This window comes from Gymnoscopelus microlampas (assembly GCF_963454915.1).
Source record: "Gymnoscopelus microlampas genome assembly, chromosome: 12".
In the NCBI taxonomy this organism is placed as follows: Eukaryota; Metazoa; Chordata; class Actinopteri; order Myctophiformes; family Myctophidae; genus Gymnoscopelus; species Gymnoscopelus microlampas.
Genome location: NC_139949.1, coordinates 10,738,576 through 10,757,645, shown reverse-complemented (window position 1 = coordinate 10,757,645; position 19,070 = coordinate 10,738,576). Strand labels below are relative to the sequence as shown.

Below are 19,070 nucleotides of genomic sequence, written 5' to 3'. Positions count from 1 at the left end.
TTGGACAATACAGTTTTTTTTTTTACAGACCCAGGTGCTGGCATACAAGAGGCTTTGTCGTTCGGTCTGTGGCGTGTGTCATTTCCCACTAGAGTAACTCCGATTCGCACCAAATTTGGTGGAGATGTGTAGCATAGTAGGAGAATTAATTCCTGTAGCTTTTCTTAGCTACCTGTATCACAGCTTTACCTTTATCAAATTACAACATCCTATACACAATGCCTTGTCTACAAAATATACAAGTGAAAACCGTTCAAATGGTAATTTTATAAACAGCAGCAGTTTCAAGTTCAGTTTGACTTTCTGTTGCAACTATTTCAAGCATCAACAAACATTGACTGCCTGTCCAGCTGGACACACGACTCCTAGATGGGACAGGTAGCTATATTATACTTTATGAATCTCTACCCACTTGACCACTGGGAGGCACAGGAGGTTTACGTGTTGCAGCATCCCCCCGGGGAGCAATTTAGGGTGAAGTGCCTTGCTCATGGGTACAATAGCAGTGACTCACTCAGTGGACTGACCAGTCCCCCGCTTACTAGCTCAAGACTATCCACTGAGACACCGCCATTGTTACACTGATCTGAAAAACGATCCGATCTGTGGGTTTGATATACAAAACTGTGAGATTTTTTTACAAATGAGCATGCCATTGTTAACAATTTATGACTAAATTATTTAAAGCAGCGCTGTATTTCATACCATCTTTTTAGAAACTGCCTATGTCGAGCACTTGGTGGAAGGACAAACGGAGGACATGTGTGAGGAGATCATGGAAGGTATGTGCTTTGATGTATCCAGCTTTACAGCTCCACATCTTCTATTACATCTTTACAGCACCCCGACTTTATGTGCCTGTCCTTCGGTTCTTTTATCTGATCCTCCAGCCTTGAAACATTGTCCTGTAACGCCACCATCTGGCCTCTAAAATCCCCCTGCGCTCCAGTCTCCTTAGAGTCACCCCCTCTGCTTTCACTAGCTGATAGCTTCTTGGTTAGGTCTTCAATGAAAACTTCAAAGGCTAATTTCAGTTACATTATTACTTGCAACCCACCGCCTGGTGCACTGGGTCACTCCTCCTTCCTCCGGCGTGCTTGTCCTTGTTGTCACGAAGCCGTCCAGCATATTTTGCACTTAGAAACAACAGTGCAGCACTGCTAGTCAGCTGTTTATGGACGTGCGCTGTTGCCCTTGACAACGTCACTGTTGCTGGCTAACTGGCTTGCCTCAACCGTTAGTTGTCGTACACATTACAACACATTTTAGCAGACATTTTCTTTCCACTGTCGCATGCAAAACGGAATGCCGATGATGTTCCTGCCAGGTGCCAGTTTCTCAGGGTCATCAGCTAGGAGCCAACCCTTCATCGATGTTCTCGGCCCATGTATCCTTGTACATCTCCAGGAGCATTTCTTTTCACAATGGCGACAAGAATTTCTTTCTTGTCGCCATTTGAAATCGGCTCCAAAACATATTACAGATAGAGAGACAGCAGACACTACAGATAGAGAGACAGCAGACACACAATCATATCTCCAGAACCTCTACTTAAAGTATAATGTTCAACTTGTCATTCAATAGAGGGTGAATCGGCGCAAGATGGAGAGACACATTCAGCGGGACATGGACAGACAGAGCCAACGAGAGGTAAGGATATTGGACAATACAGTTTTTGTTTTTACAGACCCAGGTGCTGGCATACAAGAGGCTTTGTCGTTCGGTCTGTGGCGTGTGTCATTTCCCACTAGAGTAACTCCGATTCGCACCAAATTTGGTGGAGATGTGTAGCATAGTAGGAGAATTAATGCCTGTAGCTTTTCTTAGCTACCTGTATCACAGCTTTACCTTTATCAAATTACAACATCCTATACACAATGCCTTGTCTACAAAATATACAAGTGAAAACCGTTCAAATGGTAATTTTATAAACAGCAGCAGTTTCAAGTTCAGTTTGACTTTCTGTTGCAACTATTTCAAGCATTAACAAACATTGACTGCCTGTCCAGCTGGACACACGACTCCTAGATGGGACAGGTAGCTATATTATACTTTATGAATCTCTACCCACTTGACCACTGGGAGGCACAGGAGGTTTACGTGTTGCAGCATCCCCCCGGGGAGCAATTTAGGGTGAAGTGCCTTGCTCATGGGTACAATAGCAGTGACTCACTCAGTGGACTGACCAGTCCCCCGCTTACTAGCTCAAGACTATCCACTGAGACACCGCCATTGTTACACTGATCTGAAAAACGATCCGATCTGTGGGTTTGATACACAAAACTGTGAGATTTTTTTACAAATGAGCATGCCATTGTTAACAATTTATGACTAAATTATTTAAAGCAGCGCTGTATTTTATACCATCTTTTTAGAAACTGCCTATGTCGAGCACTTGGTGGAAGGACAAACGGAGGACATGTGTGAGGAGATCATGGAAGGTATGTGCTTTGATGTATCCAGCTTTACAGCTCCACATCTTCTATTACATCTTTACAGCACCCCGACTTTATGTGCCTGTCCTTCGGTTCTTTTATCTGATCCTCCAGCCTTGAAACATTGTCCTGTAACGCCACCATCTGGCCTCTAAAATCCCCCTGCGCTCCAGTCTCCTTAGAGTCACCCCCTCTGCTTTCACTAGCTGATAGCTTCTTGGTTAGGTCTTCAATGAAAACTTCAAAGGCTAATTTCAGTTACATTATTACTTGCAACCCACCGCCTGGTGCACTGGGTCACTCCTCCTTCCTCCGGCGTGCTTGTCCTTGTTGTCACGAAGCCGTCCAGCATATTTTGCACTTAGAAACAACAGTGCAGCACTGCTAGTCAGCTGTTTATGGACGTGCGCTGTTGCCCTTGACAACGTCACTGTTGCTGGCTAACTGGCTCGCCTCAACCATTAGTTGTCGTACACATTACAACACATTTTAGCAGACATTTTCTTTCCACTGTCGCATGCAAAACGGAACGCCGATGATGTTCCTGCCAGGTGCCAGTTTCTCAGGGTCATCAGCTAGGAGCCAACCCTTCATCGATGTTCTCGGCCCATGTATCCTAGTACATCTCCAGGAGCATTTCTTTTCACAATGGCGACAAGAATTTCTTTCTTGTCGCCATTTGAAATCGGCTCCAAAACATATTACAGATAGAGAGACAGCAGACACTACAGATAGAGAGACAGCAGACACTACAGATAGAGAGACAGCAGACACACAATCATATCTCCAGAGCCTCTACTTAAAGTATAATGTTCAACTTGTCATTCAATAGAGGGTGAATCGGCGCAAGATGGAGAGACACATTCAGCGGGACATGGACAGACAGAGCCAACGAGATGTAAGGATATTGGACAATACAGTTTTTTTTTACAGACCCAGGTGCTGGCATACAAGAGGCTTTGTCGTTCGGTCTGTGGCGTGTGTCATTTCCCACTAGAGTAACTCCGATTCGCACCAAATTTGGTGGAGATGTGTAGCATAGTAGGAGAATTAATGCCTGTAGCTTTTCTTAGCTACCTGTGGCACTTTAGCCTACCTGTGGCACTTAACAGAATAATGTTCTTCTTGTCATTCAACAGTTGCTAAACGGAGTAGGTCGGCGCCAAATAATGGAGAGACCCATTCAGCAGGAGAGGAAGAGACGGAGCCAAAAAGAGGTAAGGATATTGGACAGTACATTGTGTTTTTTTGCCTGACCCCACGGCCGGCAAGGCATACAATAGGCGAAATAGTGACAAGCGCTCATAGACTCCAGTGCATTTCATAAACTTCCGGTTCAGGGCTTTGTCACTATTCGCCAATAGAAGGCTATGTAGAATACCTGGCCTGATGAAGTGAACGGAGGTGGCGTAACTCTCTAATAAATGGCTCTGCGTTAAACTATACACTTAACAGCTGTCATATTTATCAAGTTGAGAGGTAGAACAGGTGCGCGTCCTCTGGTAGCTTCCTTGGCTCTGGGTGCTCAAAAATACTAGTAGAGTAGGAAAACAACTACATTGGTGGTTTTGGCTAGCGGCACTCCAAAAGTCCAAAGACTTTAGCTCATTTTTCCATTTTTATTGGGCTGATGCGTTTCGGCTCTATGCCTTTATCAGAGCACACATTTATCAACTTATAACTGTAACCATGCATCGAGACATGACGTGTTGTGTAACTGCATGCTCTGATGAAAAACTATCCCACAATAGTGCAATGCCTAAATAAAAGTGTAGCTCCCTGCATCCAATCAATCGTCCTCACCATTAGTGCCTCCCTATACACGACAACAGATCATGGTGAGTAATTACGAATCGGCTGTGAAGCGCAGCGTAACAATGTGATGCTCTCCAAAACATTCAGCACTTGTGTAGTATACGAATGAAACGTGACTAAACTGGCCAATCAAAACATGCCGTATCTATATCCAGTGGTAGAAATAAATGCAGCTTTTAGTGAACTACTCCAAAAGAAGCAGTTCCTTAGATGATCAAATCACACTACACTAATCTGTTGTCATTCATTTCTATTTTTAGTTCGGCGTAGGATGAAATGGGGACCGGAAGAAAAAGCAGCCGTGGAGAGGCACTTCAAGAACGATATCCAGACTTTTAAAGTCCCAAACAAAAGTGCCTGCGAGAGGTGTCTGGAATCAGAGCCAGCCCTCAAAGAGAGAAATTGGAAAGCAATAAAATTTCATGTTAATAATAAAATTTTAACTTTAAAGAAGAAGATATAGAAAGAGGAGGGGGTAGGGAGGAGGAAGGGGTAGAGAGGTATTTCTATATCCCCCCCAGGTAACCTAGTACTTTTTACAGCTGCCCTCCCCTCTCGGGTGCCGGGTTGCCCCCCCCCCCCCTCCCCCCCTCCCCACACACACCCAACATGTCCCCTCTACCTCATGAACATTAGCGTGTGTGTGTGTGTGTGTGTGTGTGTGTGTGTGTGTGTGTGTGTGTGTGTGAAAGGAGATCGTCTTGGTCTTGAGGTTCCATTTAACCCCTGCAGGCAGAAGGCAGTTCCAGTTTGTGCCTTTCACTGCAATTGTTTATGTTCGAATGTATCAGATTTTGTTGTTGATGCATCAGATGTCTGTGTGATAGCTTTCTCGCTGTTCATCATTTATATTCTCTACACGGAGCATAAATTACACACGGAGCAACTCAGGGAAATAAACATAAGCATACTAAGACTAACCTTGATTTTAAACCTCTAACCTAACACAAAATAAAGTACAACCAAGTCCTAAATTATCTAGTTATTCTCTAATAGCTAGATGTTGGAAAGGTTTGGAACAACCCAGGGTGGATAGATGGATGGAAAAAGTGGAAGACATTCACTTCATGGAGAAGGTGACTCATAAAATAAATGGAAAGGACAAGTTATTTGAAAAAAAATGGGCTCTCTATCTTGCATATATTTGTTTGAAGAGTAAGTATTCAGAAACAAAAACGAAATCAAAGAAAAGGGAAGACCTATTATCAAAATGACACAACAAAGCCTAACCCCCCCCCCTTTCCTTCTTTGTATTGTTTCATTTCCTCGTGTTAAGTATATATATTGATTGTCCCCTCGTAAAGGATGTGTGTCCCCTTTTTGTATAGGTGAAGGGGGTTTACATGCACAAAAACAAGGTTGAAATGTCTGTTAATAACAGGGACATAAAACATGTGGAAATTATTATTGTTATTTTGAAAGAACTGAATGAATGTTTTTGACATGTTTGGACTCAATAAAGTATATTAAAAAAAAGCCTACATTCTCTATCTAATCTAACAAAAACAGAACGTTGTACAAAAAGCTGGCTTCCGTGGCCCATGGCTTTCACATTAGAAGAATACTACGTAGATTCAAAACATACTACTGGTAACTAATACAGAGAACAAAACAAAGTGTATGTGTGGGTGGACAGCAAGCATTACTGCAAATGCTGCGAGAGACCACAGGTGTTTGAAGGTCTTAAGTAGTATCCACCAACCATCACTGGAAGCAGTGGGGATCAGGAAATGGTCAGCACCTGGAAGTGAACACTCGCACACAATCCCATACATACACTGACATAAACCCCCACACGCACTGGCTGCGGTTACATGGACATCATGTATTCATTCAGAATGAACTCATTCCGAATAGAGATATATAATCTGTTCCACTCACCTGTTTACATGGGATCTGAATAAAAGTATTCCTCGTTCACATGACCCAAAGCATTTATTCGGAATATAACTTTTGACATGCGCAAAGTGGTTCCCTCCTACGCCCCGGCATGGACCAGGGGCCGCCCGGCTCCACTACCGGGGGCGGAGGCAATAGCCCCCTTGTGCCTCCGTGGCGGAGGTCTGTCGGTCGTAGGCAGGCCGGTAAGCAACGCAGCGACTCCTGGCCAGGCAGCGTTGTATGCGGTCTAAGCCTGCGTTCCTTTGTTATTGCCGTTTTAATGTGAAAGTATTGGTACCAGACACAGTAAAACTTAGGCCAAGCCTATACTACTTGTCACATTTCTCATGTAGGCTACCTTAATTGTATTTAAACAAAAAACGTTTAACCTGACTGAATATTCTGATATTCTATTCCAATTGAGGTTTTTACATGAGCATTTCTATTCTGAATTAATTCATTCATTCCGAATATAATGTAATAAAACTGTCCATGTAACCGAAGCCACTGACACACAAATCCTCTGCATACTCACACACGTAACAGGACACAAGTGTGTGAGCTTCATTTATGACTAATTTCACTATAATAGTTCCATCACGTTGTTGAATGGACTGTCTTTACAAGACAGCTGAGTTAGTCACTTGACTTTGCACATTCTGTAAAGATCTTGCTTTTTTGGGGGGTACATTTGCATGTTTTTGTACAGTTGATGTTTTTGAAACAACACACCGTTCTGTGTCTGTTGGTAAATACACTGTTGAGTTGCACCTCCTGTATTTGGAGGTTTGAGGAATACATTTCAGTAATACCTGAAGGAGTGTTCAATGTTTGTTGGTAAATACACTGGTGAGTTGCACCTCCTGTATTTGGAGCTTTTAGGAATACATTTCAGTAATATCTGAAAGTGTGTTATGGTGTCCCCTGAAAGATAGTAATATCTGAAAGAGTGTTAAGGTGTTCCCCAGAGAGATAGTAATATTTGAAAGTAATATCTGAAAGTGTGTTATGGTGTCCCCAGAAATATAGTAATATCTGAAAGTGTGTTATGGTGTCCCCAGAAAGATAGCAATACCTGAGGAGTATTGCATTTTTTTAATTTAAAGTGATATTCACCTAGCATCACCAAACTTTTCCTCACGGACACTGTGAACTAACGTCTGTATGTGTGTGGTGGTGGTGGGGGGGGGGGGGCAGTAACAAACAAAACAAAAGTGCAAAGCTCTTTGTTTGCCCCTGCAACTTTGTGTGTCTGTGTGCTCTATGGCAGGGGTTCTCAAACCTTTTATGCCACAACCCCCATTTTTTTGTGGAAATGATTTGACAAGTCCACATTATGTTTAGTGCAATTTCAAAGTGGAAATTAAGAATATCTTAAAATAAAATAGTAATTGTTGGCCTTATATATGAATATTTATTAGAAAATGAAATTAAAGCAGTGACTCTGTGCCCCAGCTTATTGTCTTTGTGTCCTTAACACTGCTTCAGCCATTTCGTCCCTCCCCCATTATGTAAAGTAGGGCTAGCTTATTTATACCAGGTCACCCCACACATGATTTCTACTGCTATTCCAAAGTTTCAATGTCAAAGTTCAAAGCATAAACTGTTTGTTGTCTTAAATACACATATTTCTTACTACATGCATTTACTATACTGTCATTCTGGATACCGTGTCTTATCTACACTGTTTGCACGCTAATGGCTCTGTGACCTACTACTGTATATCTAAGTCATGGACCCTGACATGGCAATGTTTGTGTTTCTTTCCCCTAATCACTCAACACCACTGCCTACATCTACACTTAAACACCCTATAAAATGTTTCAGTCTACAATTTAAGTGCCTTACAATGTTCTGACTTTCTTTCCAGAACATGCTGTCTTTGAAGGTGACCCTAACCCATCAACATCCAGCGCTGCGGCTTCTTCACCTGTCCCAAATACATGCAGAATGCCAAAAATAAGAACCAACTTCACCAGAAGTTGGCAGGGCAGTATAAAGAAAACATCACATGGATGCACCTGGGACGTATCATCAGTGTTGTAGCCTGGGGTCATAGGGTGTTACGGGTCTCGCAACAACATACACCCTCGCCCAGGTGACCAAGCCGGGGTTGATCAAGTCCTGACTTATGTCCCAGTAGCTACCCACGGTCAGTCCTATAGGGAAAGACAGGGACACTAAGTCCGCTTCTCCGGAACTACTCTGCCGGGACTCGGGGAGGCTCTGGCTAATGGAGGGACTGTAGGTTGCTCTGTGGGTTGTCTCTTGGCCGGGCTCCTCCTTCGTCTCACCAGATCCGCTGCACCACCCGATCCAAACATTTCCTTCTGGCGTGATGGTCCACTTGCGGCTTGCTTGAATGGCCCTCCTAAAGGCCTCACCGTGGGTTTGTTGGGCTTCTTCCTCATGGAAGACACAGGCTGTCACCCGTCTCTCCGACGGTAATAAAGGAAAGGAGCAGAGACGTGTGTTTCCAGTACAAAAATATATTTTATAAGATATATAATAATATATTTTATTTAGGCTCAGGGCAGACATTTCAGTACTTTAATCATTTAAAATTGTAAAGGGAAGGTAGGTTAGGAAATACATATATTAGAGTTAATCACAATGGCTTAGATTAGATAAGTTTAAAAGCAAACAACCCAACAAAATAAACTAATCATGAACATAAGAGGACAAAAACAGCAGGGCACAGATCTCCTCCTAATAAGACAAAAGACAATATTAATGAACACTGATCAACACAATTTAAAACAAATACAAATATAATATAGGCAGCCCTTTACCTCAAATCAAGAGAGCCACACTAGGAACTGAGTCATCAGTGCTCCCTGGCTGGTCCATAAGCAACACGCCACTGAACCACCACCAGGAGAGCGCAGCAGTAGCTCCGCATGCAGACTCGCATGCAAGGCTATTCCACAGGTTAGATAGGGGAGGACGCCATGCAGTCATCAGCAGCTCCGCATGCAGACTAGCATACGAGGCTGTACAACAGGTGGGGAGGAAAACAACCTACTCCACCGTCGGAACCCTGTAAGATCAAGAAACATTCAGGATTTTGTCTAGTTACATTTAAAAGAGAAGAAACAGGTTAAGTGCCTACCATCAATGACCTTCTCCCATCTCCCACACCTACAACCCAACACACCACCAGGCTAACATAAGCCAGCCAGCTACACTACTCACGGCCAGGTGCGGCTCCCTTTTATTCAGCCAGGTGTCTCAGCTGTCCTGAATAGGAGTGTTAGGGGGCGCAACACAAATAGGAAAAAGCATAACCCACTACACGTGTATACTTTACATTACTTAATGTCTAATAATATGAGTACAACTAGAATCCTCAGGCCATGCATAATTGTATAAGCCTTATTGGAGACATTGAGGATTGGGTTTGCCAACTCCCAGCGATTAAAATAAGGGACACCTACTCCGGCAAGCCGCGCAGGAAAAACATATTTTGGGGGCTCAAAACCCACAAAATGCATAGAAAACTGTGCATTTTGGCACAGTTATACCTATAGCACAATACAAACAATAGGTTTACACCTGCTTTAGGCTACTACATCACACTTACTGTAACATGGTTGTAACAAGTTCTAGGCTATTCATACCATAATCACAAGGAAATGAAATGCAATGCTTCAGCCATAGGCTACACCAGATATGTACACTGTGTATGTATGTTTTGCAGTTTGATATTGGCAGTTTGCAAAATGTGAAAAGATAAATAATAAAAGTTTGCTTTGGAAAACGGTATGAAATAATGTTCAGTAGGCTATACATGATTTGAACCTCCAAAATGTACCTTTCAACTTACTGTTTATGCCATAATGACATCCACAGGTTTTGTAGCAATTTGAAATTAGGCCTTAAATGTGAAATACTACAAGCATGTTCAAATCGGATACAGGATATGGTGGGCAGTAGGGACATCTGGGCACCTCGATGTACAATTGGCTATTTTGTCCAAAATGTTACAAAATAAAATATTTGAAAAATGGTATTAAATATAATTTGATACTCTTTTGTCTGAAAATAGTATTTTTCTTCCTTGTGTTGCACACTCGAGTCTTCTGGTTGTGCAGAGGAGGCTGTGAATGTTTCTTTCATTCAAGCTGTCTGGAAATTACTATTCATGAATGGCATTGAGACAGGCTGAATTGGGTCAGTACTCAACAGTACAATTAGTAAGGTAAACATCTGAAAATCTGGGAACTAAATCGTTACCAAGAAATTTCTTCACCAATGTGTTTCTAAAGGTGTCTACTAACATGTACTAAAAGTTTGAAATTCAACTCCTGGGGGAAACCTTTCAAAAAACTGCTCAAAGTCAGGGTACCAATAACCGATTTTCGAAAAATCGAAAGTGCTTAAATTGGACTTAAGTAACTTGTGAGGGGTCAAACTAATGGTTTTTCATTATTCTGAGTTGATTGCTAGCATTTATTTTTTCACTACAACCACTCCTTAGTGGAAAAAAATGACACGCCCACTTTTCATTTACATATAAAGTTGCATTTATTAGTTAGGGAATTTTAACAAGATGCTTGGACCATCTGTGAAAAAATGTACTACCAATAGCTTTCTTCACCAATGTGTTCTTATAGGTGACTAGAATCACCTCTCAATTTATTTAAACCCAAATCCTTGTGGAAAATCCTGGAGAGCCAATCAAAGTTAAGGAGCCCAGAGGGCTTGGGTGAAAAATATGAAAAGAAATAAAAGTCTTGTGAGGTGTCTAACTAGGGGTTTTCAGGGGTGCTGAATCCATTCCAACCATTATTTTTTGAGTAAAAATGTCTCCCTGGCCATATAATATTGGTATATTGGTTATTGTTAGTGTATAATCAGTGTATAATCAATGGTAGGGGATTGGGGCGTTGTTGAATTGATTCTATTCTGAAAAATAAAATAAGAAAATATTGCTAAACACTTGATAAGAGTGTACACCTACTGTGCACATGCTCAGTGGGATACACTGTCTGCATGTGGGGAAGGAGCGGGAGTGTTGCATCCTGGCAAATATGTCTGGACGATTTTAAGGTACTGTAGTTTATCTACTTTTTGGCATTTATTTTCCTCTGCTGGCAAAACTTTTGATTACTGTGAATTTAGATGTCAATTTTCTCTAGCCTATTGCTTACATTGAACAACCATTAGTTAAACAATCATGACACTTGTCTTATAGTAGACAACATGGAAGAGGATTCTGTAGCTTGTGGCTTAAGGTGCTTCATCTGTGGTGGTCCTGAGACTGAGATTCAAAAGCTCTCAAAAGTCACCCAAAAAGGCTATGCACAGATTTTTTTTATTCTGAATGTGCGGATGATGCAGCATTAATCAGAAGACTACGTGAGGACTGGAAAAACTGCCACTGACCACAAACTAAGATACCATTTGGAATGTAAAACCGAGCTATACAGTCGTGCAAGAAGTATATCCACTGGATATCGTACGTTTTTTTTTCATTGTGATGAAAGTTGCCACTTGCAGATTTCAATCCTATTCTATGTTATGAGTGACATCATAATTTAATAAAAACTTTCAACATAATCTATTCTTTAGAGCAAGAAGAGCAAGACCAACGGCCAGACAGGAAGAAAAGACACAGGGCATTGTCTGGGTCAAGTAGTTCAAGTGCTAGCTGGCACACTTGATCTACCATAATACTTGCATCCTTTGCAATGAAGGTATCAATGTTGGCACATTGAAAATAACCCCTGGTAAGTCTTTTGTATGTAAGATTCAAATGAATTTTGATAATTGTTTTTCTTGCTCCTCATTGTAGGCTTCCACTCAAAGTCAAATACTTTAATCATGCACATACTGTATGTGGCTACATTTTATCCAGACAGAGCTCGGCAGTTGTGTCGTGCACCTGATAATGTCTACCAGGACCTCCTGAAAAGGAGTTTGATGCAGAGAGCAAAGTGACGAGGTGATGACTGGGGAAGTCGCTGGTCGCCTGGTGGCAGAAGAGGCAGTATATCATATTCGATGCAGAAGAGAACCCTGTTACAAAGTCTGAGGTAATATTATATGGATACACAATACAGCTGTACAATACAACTCACATTTCTTATCCTGAGGGAAGAAATATAATTTTTTAGTGAAACTTTTGACTTCAAAATAATTTATTCTGCAAGATTGATATGGGTCCAAGAATGAGGGGGACTAATAAAGGATAAGAAATGTGAGTTGTATTGTACAACTGTATTGTGTATCCATATAATGTTACCTTAGACTTTGTAACAGGGTTCTCAAAGTCTCTTCTTCATCGAATATGATATACTGCCTCTTCTGCCACCAGGCGACCAGCGAGGTGATGGTCCCCAGTCATCACCTCGTCGCTTTGCTCTCTGCATCAAACTCCTTTTCAGTTGGTCCTGGTAGACATTATCAGGTGCACGATACAACTGCCAAGCTCTGTCTGGATAAAAGGTAGCCACATACAGTATGTGCATGATTAAATTATTTGACTTTGAGTGGAAGCCTAAAATGAGGAGCAAGAAAAACAGTTATCAAAATTAATTTGAATCTTACATACAAAAGACTTACCAGGGTTTCTTTTCAATGTGCCAACATTGATACCTTCAAAAGGATGCAAGTATTATTGTTGTGATGCCCTCCCCTATTATTTGTCATGGCTGGCTCTTGCCACGACAAATAATAGGGGAGGGAGACCAACGGAAAGTATAACAAAGATATTTATTAACTAATAAACTAACCAGCAACTGAGAGATAACTGAACATACAGGGAAATCATAGCAATAAAGGAATGAGGTGTGGAGTCAGTAAATCAGTAGTGTAAGTGTGGATGAGTGAAACATGGTGTAGTGCAGGGTGTGTGTGTGGATGAAAAGAATAATCAACTAGAACAGAACATAAGCATGGGGAGCAGCTGAAGAAGACGGCAGTCCTCTCTCCTCTGGATCTCAACATAGACTGCTCATGGGCTGGTTTTTATAAACTCCTGGAGGCACCGGGCCCAGGTGCTCTCCAATGAGCCATTAGTACTGCCACACCCTGTTCACCTAAAAGGAACAGCATTAGCAGAGCACACTCTTATACTCCATATAAGGGAGTGGGGCATCACATGGTAGATCAAGTGTGCCAGCTAGCACTTGAACTACTTGACCCAGACAATGCCCTGTGTCTTTTCTTCCTGTCTGGCCGTTGGTCTTGCTCATCTTGCTCTAAAGAATAGTAGGTGTACACTCTTATCAAGTGTTTAGCAATATTTTCTTATTTTATTTTTCAGAAATCCCCTACCATTGATTATACACTGATTATACACTAACAATAACCAATATACCAATATTAGATGGCCAGGGAGACATTTTTACTCAAAAATAATGGTTGGAATGGATTCAGCACCCCTGAAAACCCCTAGTTAGACACCTCACAAGATTTTTTATTTCTTTTCATATTTTTCACCCAAGCCCTCTGGGCTCCTTAACTTTGATTGGCTCTCCAGGATTTTCCACAATGATTTGGGTTTAAATAAATTGAGAGGTGATTCTAGACACCTATAAGAACACATTGGTGAAGAAAGCTATTGGTAGTACATTTTTTCACAGATGGTCCAAGCATCTTGTTAAAATTCCCTAACTAATAAATGCAACTTTATATGTAAATGAAAAGTGGGCGTGTCAATTTTTTCCACTAAGGAGTGGTTGTAGTGAAAAATAAATGCTAGCAATCAACTCAGAATAATGAAAAACCATTAGTTTGACCCCTCACAAGTTACTTAAGTCCAATTTAAGCACTTTCGATTTTTCGAAAATCGGTTATTGGTACCCCGACTTTGAGCAGTTTTTTGAAAGGTTTCCCCCAGGAGTTGAATTTCAAACTTTTAGTACATGTTAGTAGACACCTTTAGAAACACATTGGTGAAGAAATTTCTTGGTAACGATTTAGTTCCCAGATTTGCCAAATATCAGACAAAATGCCCTTACTAAATACAGTTCTGCTATGTTTCTCCCACCCGAGCACCCATGTTATTATTGCTTACCAGTGTGCATTAACTGAAAATAAACCCTACTCAATTGTGGACTTTATTTAGACTAAACTGAGTTTCAAATTTGACAAATACACCACTACAGAATAAGAACCACTGGTTAAAATAATAATAATAAAAAAAAAAAAACGTAACCCGCAACTACCAATATTTACAAGCAACTTAACAAAAAATAAACCCAACGTTGCTTATAATAAACAGACATGGCAACACTGCAGCTGTAGAAAATGACGTAGATGACTGTACCTTATTTTTTCAAACCTTAGCTGCCGTACACAGCAACAGCAACCACGTAGCAACAACAACAGGCAACAGCACAATGTTGTCATTAAACAACACATTAGAGCAGAAGCCTTTTAAATTCCAGTTGGAACAAGATGGAGACTTTTTCATGGTGGGATCAGAGGTATGTAGCAAATAATGAACTGTTTCTAATGTTTGTCTCCCCAGTGTAAAGCTTCAATGTAGCATGTTACTGCTAGTTGATGCTAAACTGCTAATGTTAGCAATGTTACAGTTGTGATCATAGATATAGAAACCTAGATACCTCATTGGCCTCTGCAGTTCATTGCAGCGACTGGTATCTCAATACAAGGCTCTTCCGCAGGGCTGTTTGACTACTGATCAATCACATTGCTTTAACTACTGGCCAATCACAGCGTGTCTAACTGACTAGTTGCTGCGCGACTGCCTCTTAAGAAAAGACCGGCCCCACCTGCCTTTGATTGGCCTACCGAACGCCCCCTTCTGTGACGCACACGGAAGTTTCCAGCTTGCCCAAGCCTTATATGGGATAGCCCTGCGGAACAAGGAAGCGTGCCCGAGATACGAATGCTTCAGAGCCGAAGGAGGCGTCTACCTTTATATGTCTATGGTTGTGATATCCTGATAATTGTAACCTGTTCTATCACTCCAGTCCGGAGGAGGGCACCAGATACTAAGTCTGGTGCCCCTGGTTAGAAAGTATTCTGACATGCGCAGTGAAGGCTGCTCTGAAGCAGCATGTGTGTTTACCCCAAGCCCCCAGAGCCGCTGAGAAATCTTGAAGCTGCCACCCCAGTGGCCAAAGCTGGAACTGCAGGCGGGGAGAAATACATGCGCGAGCAAAACATACTGATATATATTTATATATAGAGATATAAATATGTAAACATATTATACATAAATACATATGCATTTACATATACATAGGCATCTCCAGTGAATTTCATAAATATCTCGCGTTCAATCCTTGACACACGGGCTGCCGTAGAACGCAAAAATGACACTAGTGCGCATGCTCATAACTTTACGCCAACCCAAAACCGTCTCAATAATTCTACTTCCGGCAGGCTTCCGGGTGCTTCAAAACGCCAGTGAGCACATTCATTGAAATGATAGCTGGGGGCGGGGCAATCCTCCCTCTAGTTATATTATACCTCTATGGTTTACCCCAAGCCCCCAGAGCCGCTGAGAAATCTTGAAGCTGCCACCCCAGTGGCCAAAGCTGGAACTGCAGGCGGGGAGAAATACATGCGCGAGCAAAACATACTGATATATATTTATATATATAGATATAAATATGTAAACATATTATACATAAATACATATGCATTTACATATACATAGGCATCTCCAGTGAATTTCATAAATATCTCGTGTTCAATCCTTGACACACGGGCTGCCGTAGAACGCAAAAATGACAATAGTGCGCATGCTCATAACTTTACGCTAACCCAAAATCGACTCAATAATTCTACTTCCGGCAGGCTTCCGGGTGCTTCAAAACGCCACTGAGCACATTCATTGAAATGATAGCTGGGGGCGGGGCAATCCTCCCTCTAGTTATATTATACCTCTATGGTTTACCCAAGCCGGTTCCTGTACACGAGACTTGAAAGCTAATAAAGATACAGTGACCTGAGATACTGGAGTGATTATTCTAGATATCAGCAAAGCTACGATATCACATATTGGCGACGAGGATACTGGATTCCCGGAAGAAGTGTCGGTTTGCGTCGAGACGGTAAAAGCTAACAACAAAGAAAAAGAAAAAAAAATAACAAGCGGGGGAGAGGGAAGGAAAGAAGATGAGTGCATTGATCGGGACCCTCTCAGCCTTTGATGCTAATGAGCAAACATGGGAAGAATATTGTGAAATTCTTGAACAGTTTTTCGAGGCGAGGCGAATGACATTAATGACGGAGATAAGCAGAGAGCCATACTCATCAGTGTGGTGGGGCCAGTAACGTATAAGCTAATGAGGAATCTGCTGAGCCCAGAGAAGCAGGTGGAAACAGACGAGAGATGCCTAGAGAGAGGCCCAGAGGCGCGCGTGCGCAGCGGTTGCATAACGTGCAAGAGAGAGATGACATGGAGGAGGGGTCAGAGACTGAGGACGTGTTTACTCTGGCCTGCATGAAAACCAATCAGGATGAAGAGCCTTACAAGGTGAAGATGGAAGTAAATAAAAAGACAGTGACATTTGAGATTGATACAGGCTGCAGAGTGAGTGTAATGAATGAGAGCCAATTCAATGATATGTGGGAGGAGAACAAACATCCCCAAATTAAACCATCCACAATTAAGCTGAGGGGTTATAAGGGAGAGCCCATTGGGGTTATTGGGGAAGCTAATGTGACTGTAAATTATGCAGGGCAGGTTGAGACATTGTCACTGGTGGTGGTGAAAGGGGCGGGGCCAACCTTGCTAGGAAGAGGATGGCTGAAGGTCCTGAAGCTAAAGTGGGATGTAATTAAATACATGAAGAACGAAAAACTGACACTACAGGAAGTGATCAGTAAACATGAGGATGTCTTCAAAAACAAACTGGGCCTGTTGAGGGGCATGGCTGGGCCTGTTGAGGGGCATGGAAGCAACCATCCGGGTGGATGCTGAGGCCCACCCCAAATTCTATCGTCCACGTTCTGTTCCCTATGCCATGAGGGATAAAGTGGAGAAAGAACTAGACAGGCTGCAGAAGGAGGGCATAATATCACCTGTCAAGTACGCAGAATGGGCGGCTCCCATAGTCCCTGTTATGAAACCAGATGGTGCAGTCCGATTATGTGGAGATTACAAACTAACAGTCAACAGTGCCTCCACACTGGAGCAATATCCGATTCCCAGGCTGGAGGACCTATTCAACTCACTTGAAGGAGGGAAACAGTTCTCAAAGCTTGATTTAAGCCACGCCTACCAACAAATCGTCATGGATTAGGGATCCAAGAAGTACCTAACTGTGAACACGCACAGGGGCCTGTTCACCTATAATAGGCTACCATTTGGAGTGTCATCTGCGCCTGCTATTTTCCAAAGAACGATGGAGAGCCTGCTGCAGGGCCTGCCTAACGTTGCTGTGTACTTGGATGACATCTCCATCTCCAAAGACAGTGACTGAGTTGAAATCCTATTTAGGCTTATTAAATTATTACAACAAATTCTTGCCTAATCTGGCCACGCTCCTAGCCCCCTTACACTCTCTGTTGAGAAAAGATGTGCCGTGGGCCTGGGGCAGAGAACAGGCAGGCGCTTTCCATGAGTCCAAGCAGTTGCTGAAATCGGCCAAGGTTCTGGGTCACTATACTGGGGATGCGGATTTGGTGTTGTCATGTGATGCCTCTCCATACGGGGTGGGGCGGTGCTGTCACAGCGGACAAGTGACGGCTGTGAGAAGCCACTGGGTTTCATGTCACGTGTGACGGTGGCCAGGTTGTCACATGTAACTTGCCACTTCTTTTTAGAATGCTGACACTCTTTACTTTGTCTCAATAATAAATAAATAACAATACACATTAAACTCACAACAATAAAATATCAGTTGCACGGTAAAGTGCGGGGTGCGTAATTACTGTGAGAATAATACTGTTTGTTAGGTACTGCAAGACTACGCCACCTTTTTATTTAAGAGGTAGGGTCCTCTGTAACACTCTTTCTTAGGCTATTCACAGGTTCGAGTTTACCCAGGTAAGTACAATACTTTTAAATGAGAACAACACTTCAACACATATCCCTTGGAGAAAGCTGGACGGAAACAGGTTTGTATAAAAAGGTAATCTATTTTATTGAGCTAATACAGTGGCGTCTATAAGCCATAAAATATTGAAAAGCATAAACGAAATATAACACTAATTCTAAAACCTCAACCTCCTAATGCGCCCACTAACTAACTAAAATACAGGAATACAGACAATCACCAAACACTAAAAACAGACAGGGCTTGTGCAAACTATAGCAAATAAATAATGAATTTAGCGTTAAAGTGCCAACTATTACTGAAGCAGTAAAGTGCCAAGTGCCAATTCAATTGCTATATGTCATATACTCATCACGGTTCAATGCAAAAGGTGGGAATGTCCTTATATGGGGTTTAACCGGAGCGGGGGTTTAGGCCAGGAATCACTGTCTCTTCTTGTCTTCGTGCGTATTGCCTGCAATCATAGAAACTAGAACCAGTTCATCTGTTCAGGTATATTTCACATATGAGGTTTAGGACCGTGGGTTTATAAAGGTAACGTTGCATAGAAGGACACTTACTCGCCCGCCAGACTGTACGTCTGGCTTTGAGGGTGTGAAGCGCGCAACGTTATCGCCACTGGACCTCTCCTCCGTTCCTTGGTTCGTCTGTCTGTCCTCCCCGTCTCTGCTGCTACTGCGCCGTCTGCTCACCGTCCGCTGCTGGTGGCTTGGTACGTGCCGCGATCACTGTATTCCCCACCTCTGCTCCGTGGTATGTCTGCTCCTCCTGTGCACAACCGTCCCTTCTGGCTGTCACTTCGACACTGCCCTGTATGCCTGTCTCTCTGCTGTCCAAGTGGCTCGCGCTCACTTTTGAATAAGGTGGGCCACACCCTACTCCGCCCTCATTCGCTCTGCCACCAGCGTGACCTGGGGACATTGGCCGTCCGCTGTCACAAGGCCAATGTCACACA

General features: G+C 42.5%; 2 protein-coding genes across 4 annotated transcripts in view; both read left to right on the top strand.

The window, feature by feature from the left end:
• LOC311057837 (uncharacterized protein) overlaps positions 1-5,627 on the top strand; it is a 50,131-nt gene extending 44,504 nt beyond the window's left edge. For both annotated transcript variants that reach the window (XM_084074943.1, XM_084074944.1), the window contains 6 exons: positions 717-782; positions 1,585-1,650; positions 2,376-2,441; positions 3,268-3,333; positions 3,575-3,652; positions 4,511-5,627. In XM_084074943.1, coding sequence (XP_083931069.1) covers positions 717-782; positions 1,585-1,650; positions 2,376-2,441; positions 3,268-3,333; positions 3,575-3,652; positions 4,511-4,713 — 545 coding nt within the window. In that variant the 3' untranslated portion in view covers positions 4,714-5,627. The remainder of the gene's footprint in view (positions 1-716; positions 783-1,584; positions 1,651-2,375; positions 2,442-3,267; positions 3,334-3,574; positions 3,653-4,510) is intronic.
• Positions 5,628-14,451: 8,824 nt separating this feature from the next.
• Positions 14,452-19,070, top strand: part of LOC311057839 (SWI/SNF-related matrix-associated actin-dependent regulator of chromatin subfamily B member 1-like) — a 56,539-nt gene continuing 51,920 nt past the window's right edge. Inside the window, exon 1 of one of the 2 annotated variants that reach the window (XM_084074948.1) lies at positions 14,452-14,566. In XM_084074948.1, the coding sequence (XP_083931074.1) occupies positions 14,480-14,566 (87 nt within the window). In that variant the 5' untranslated portion in view covers positions 14,452-14,479. The remainder of the gene's footprint in view (positions 14,567-19,070) is intronic. The other variant, XM_084074947.1, reaches the window with a different exon arrangement.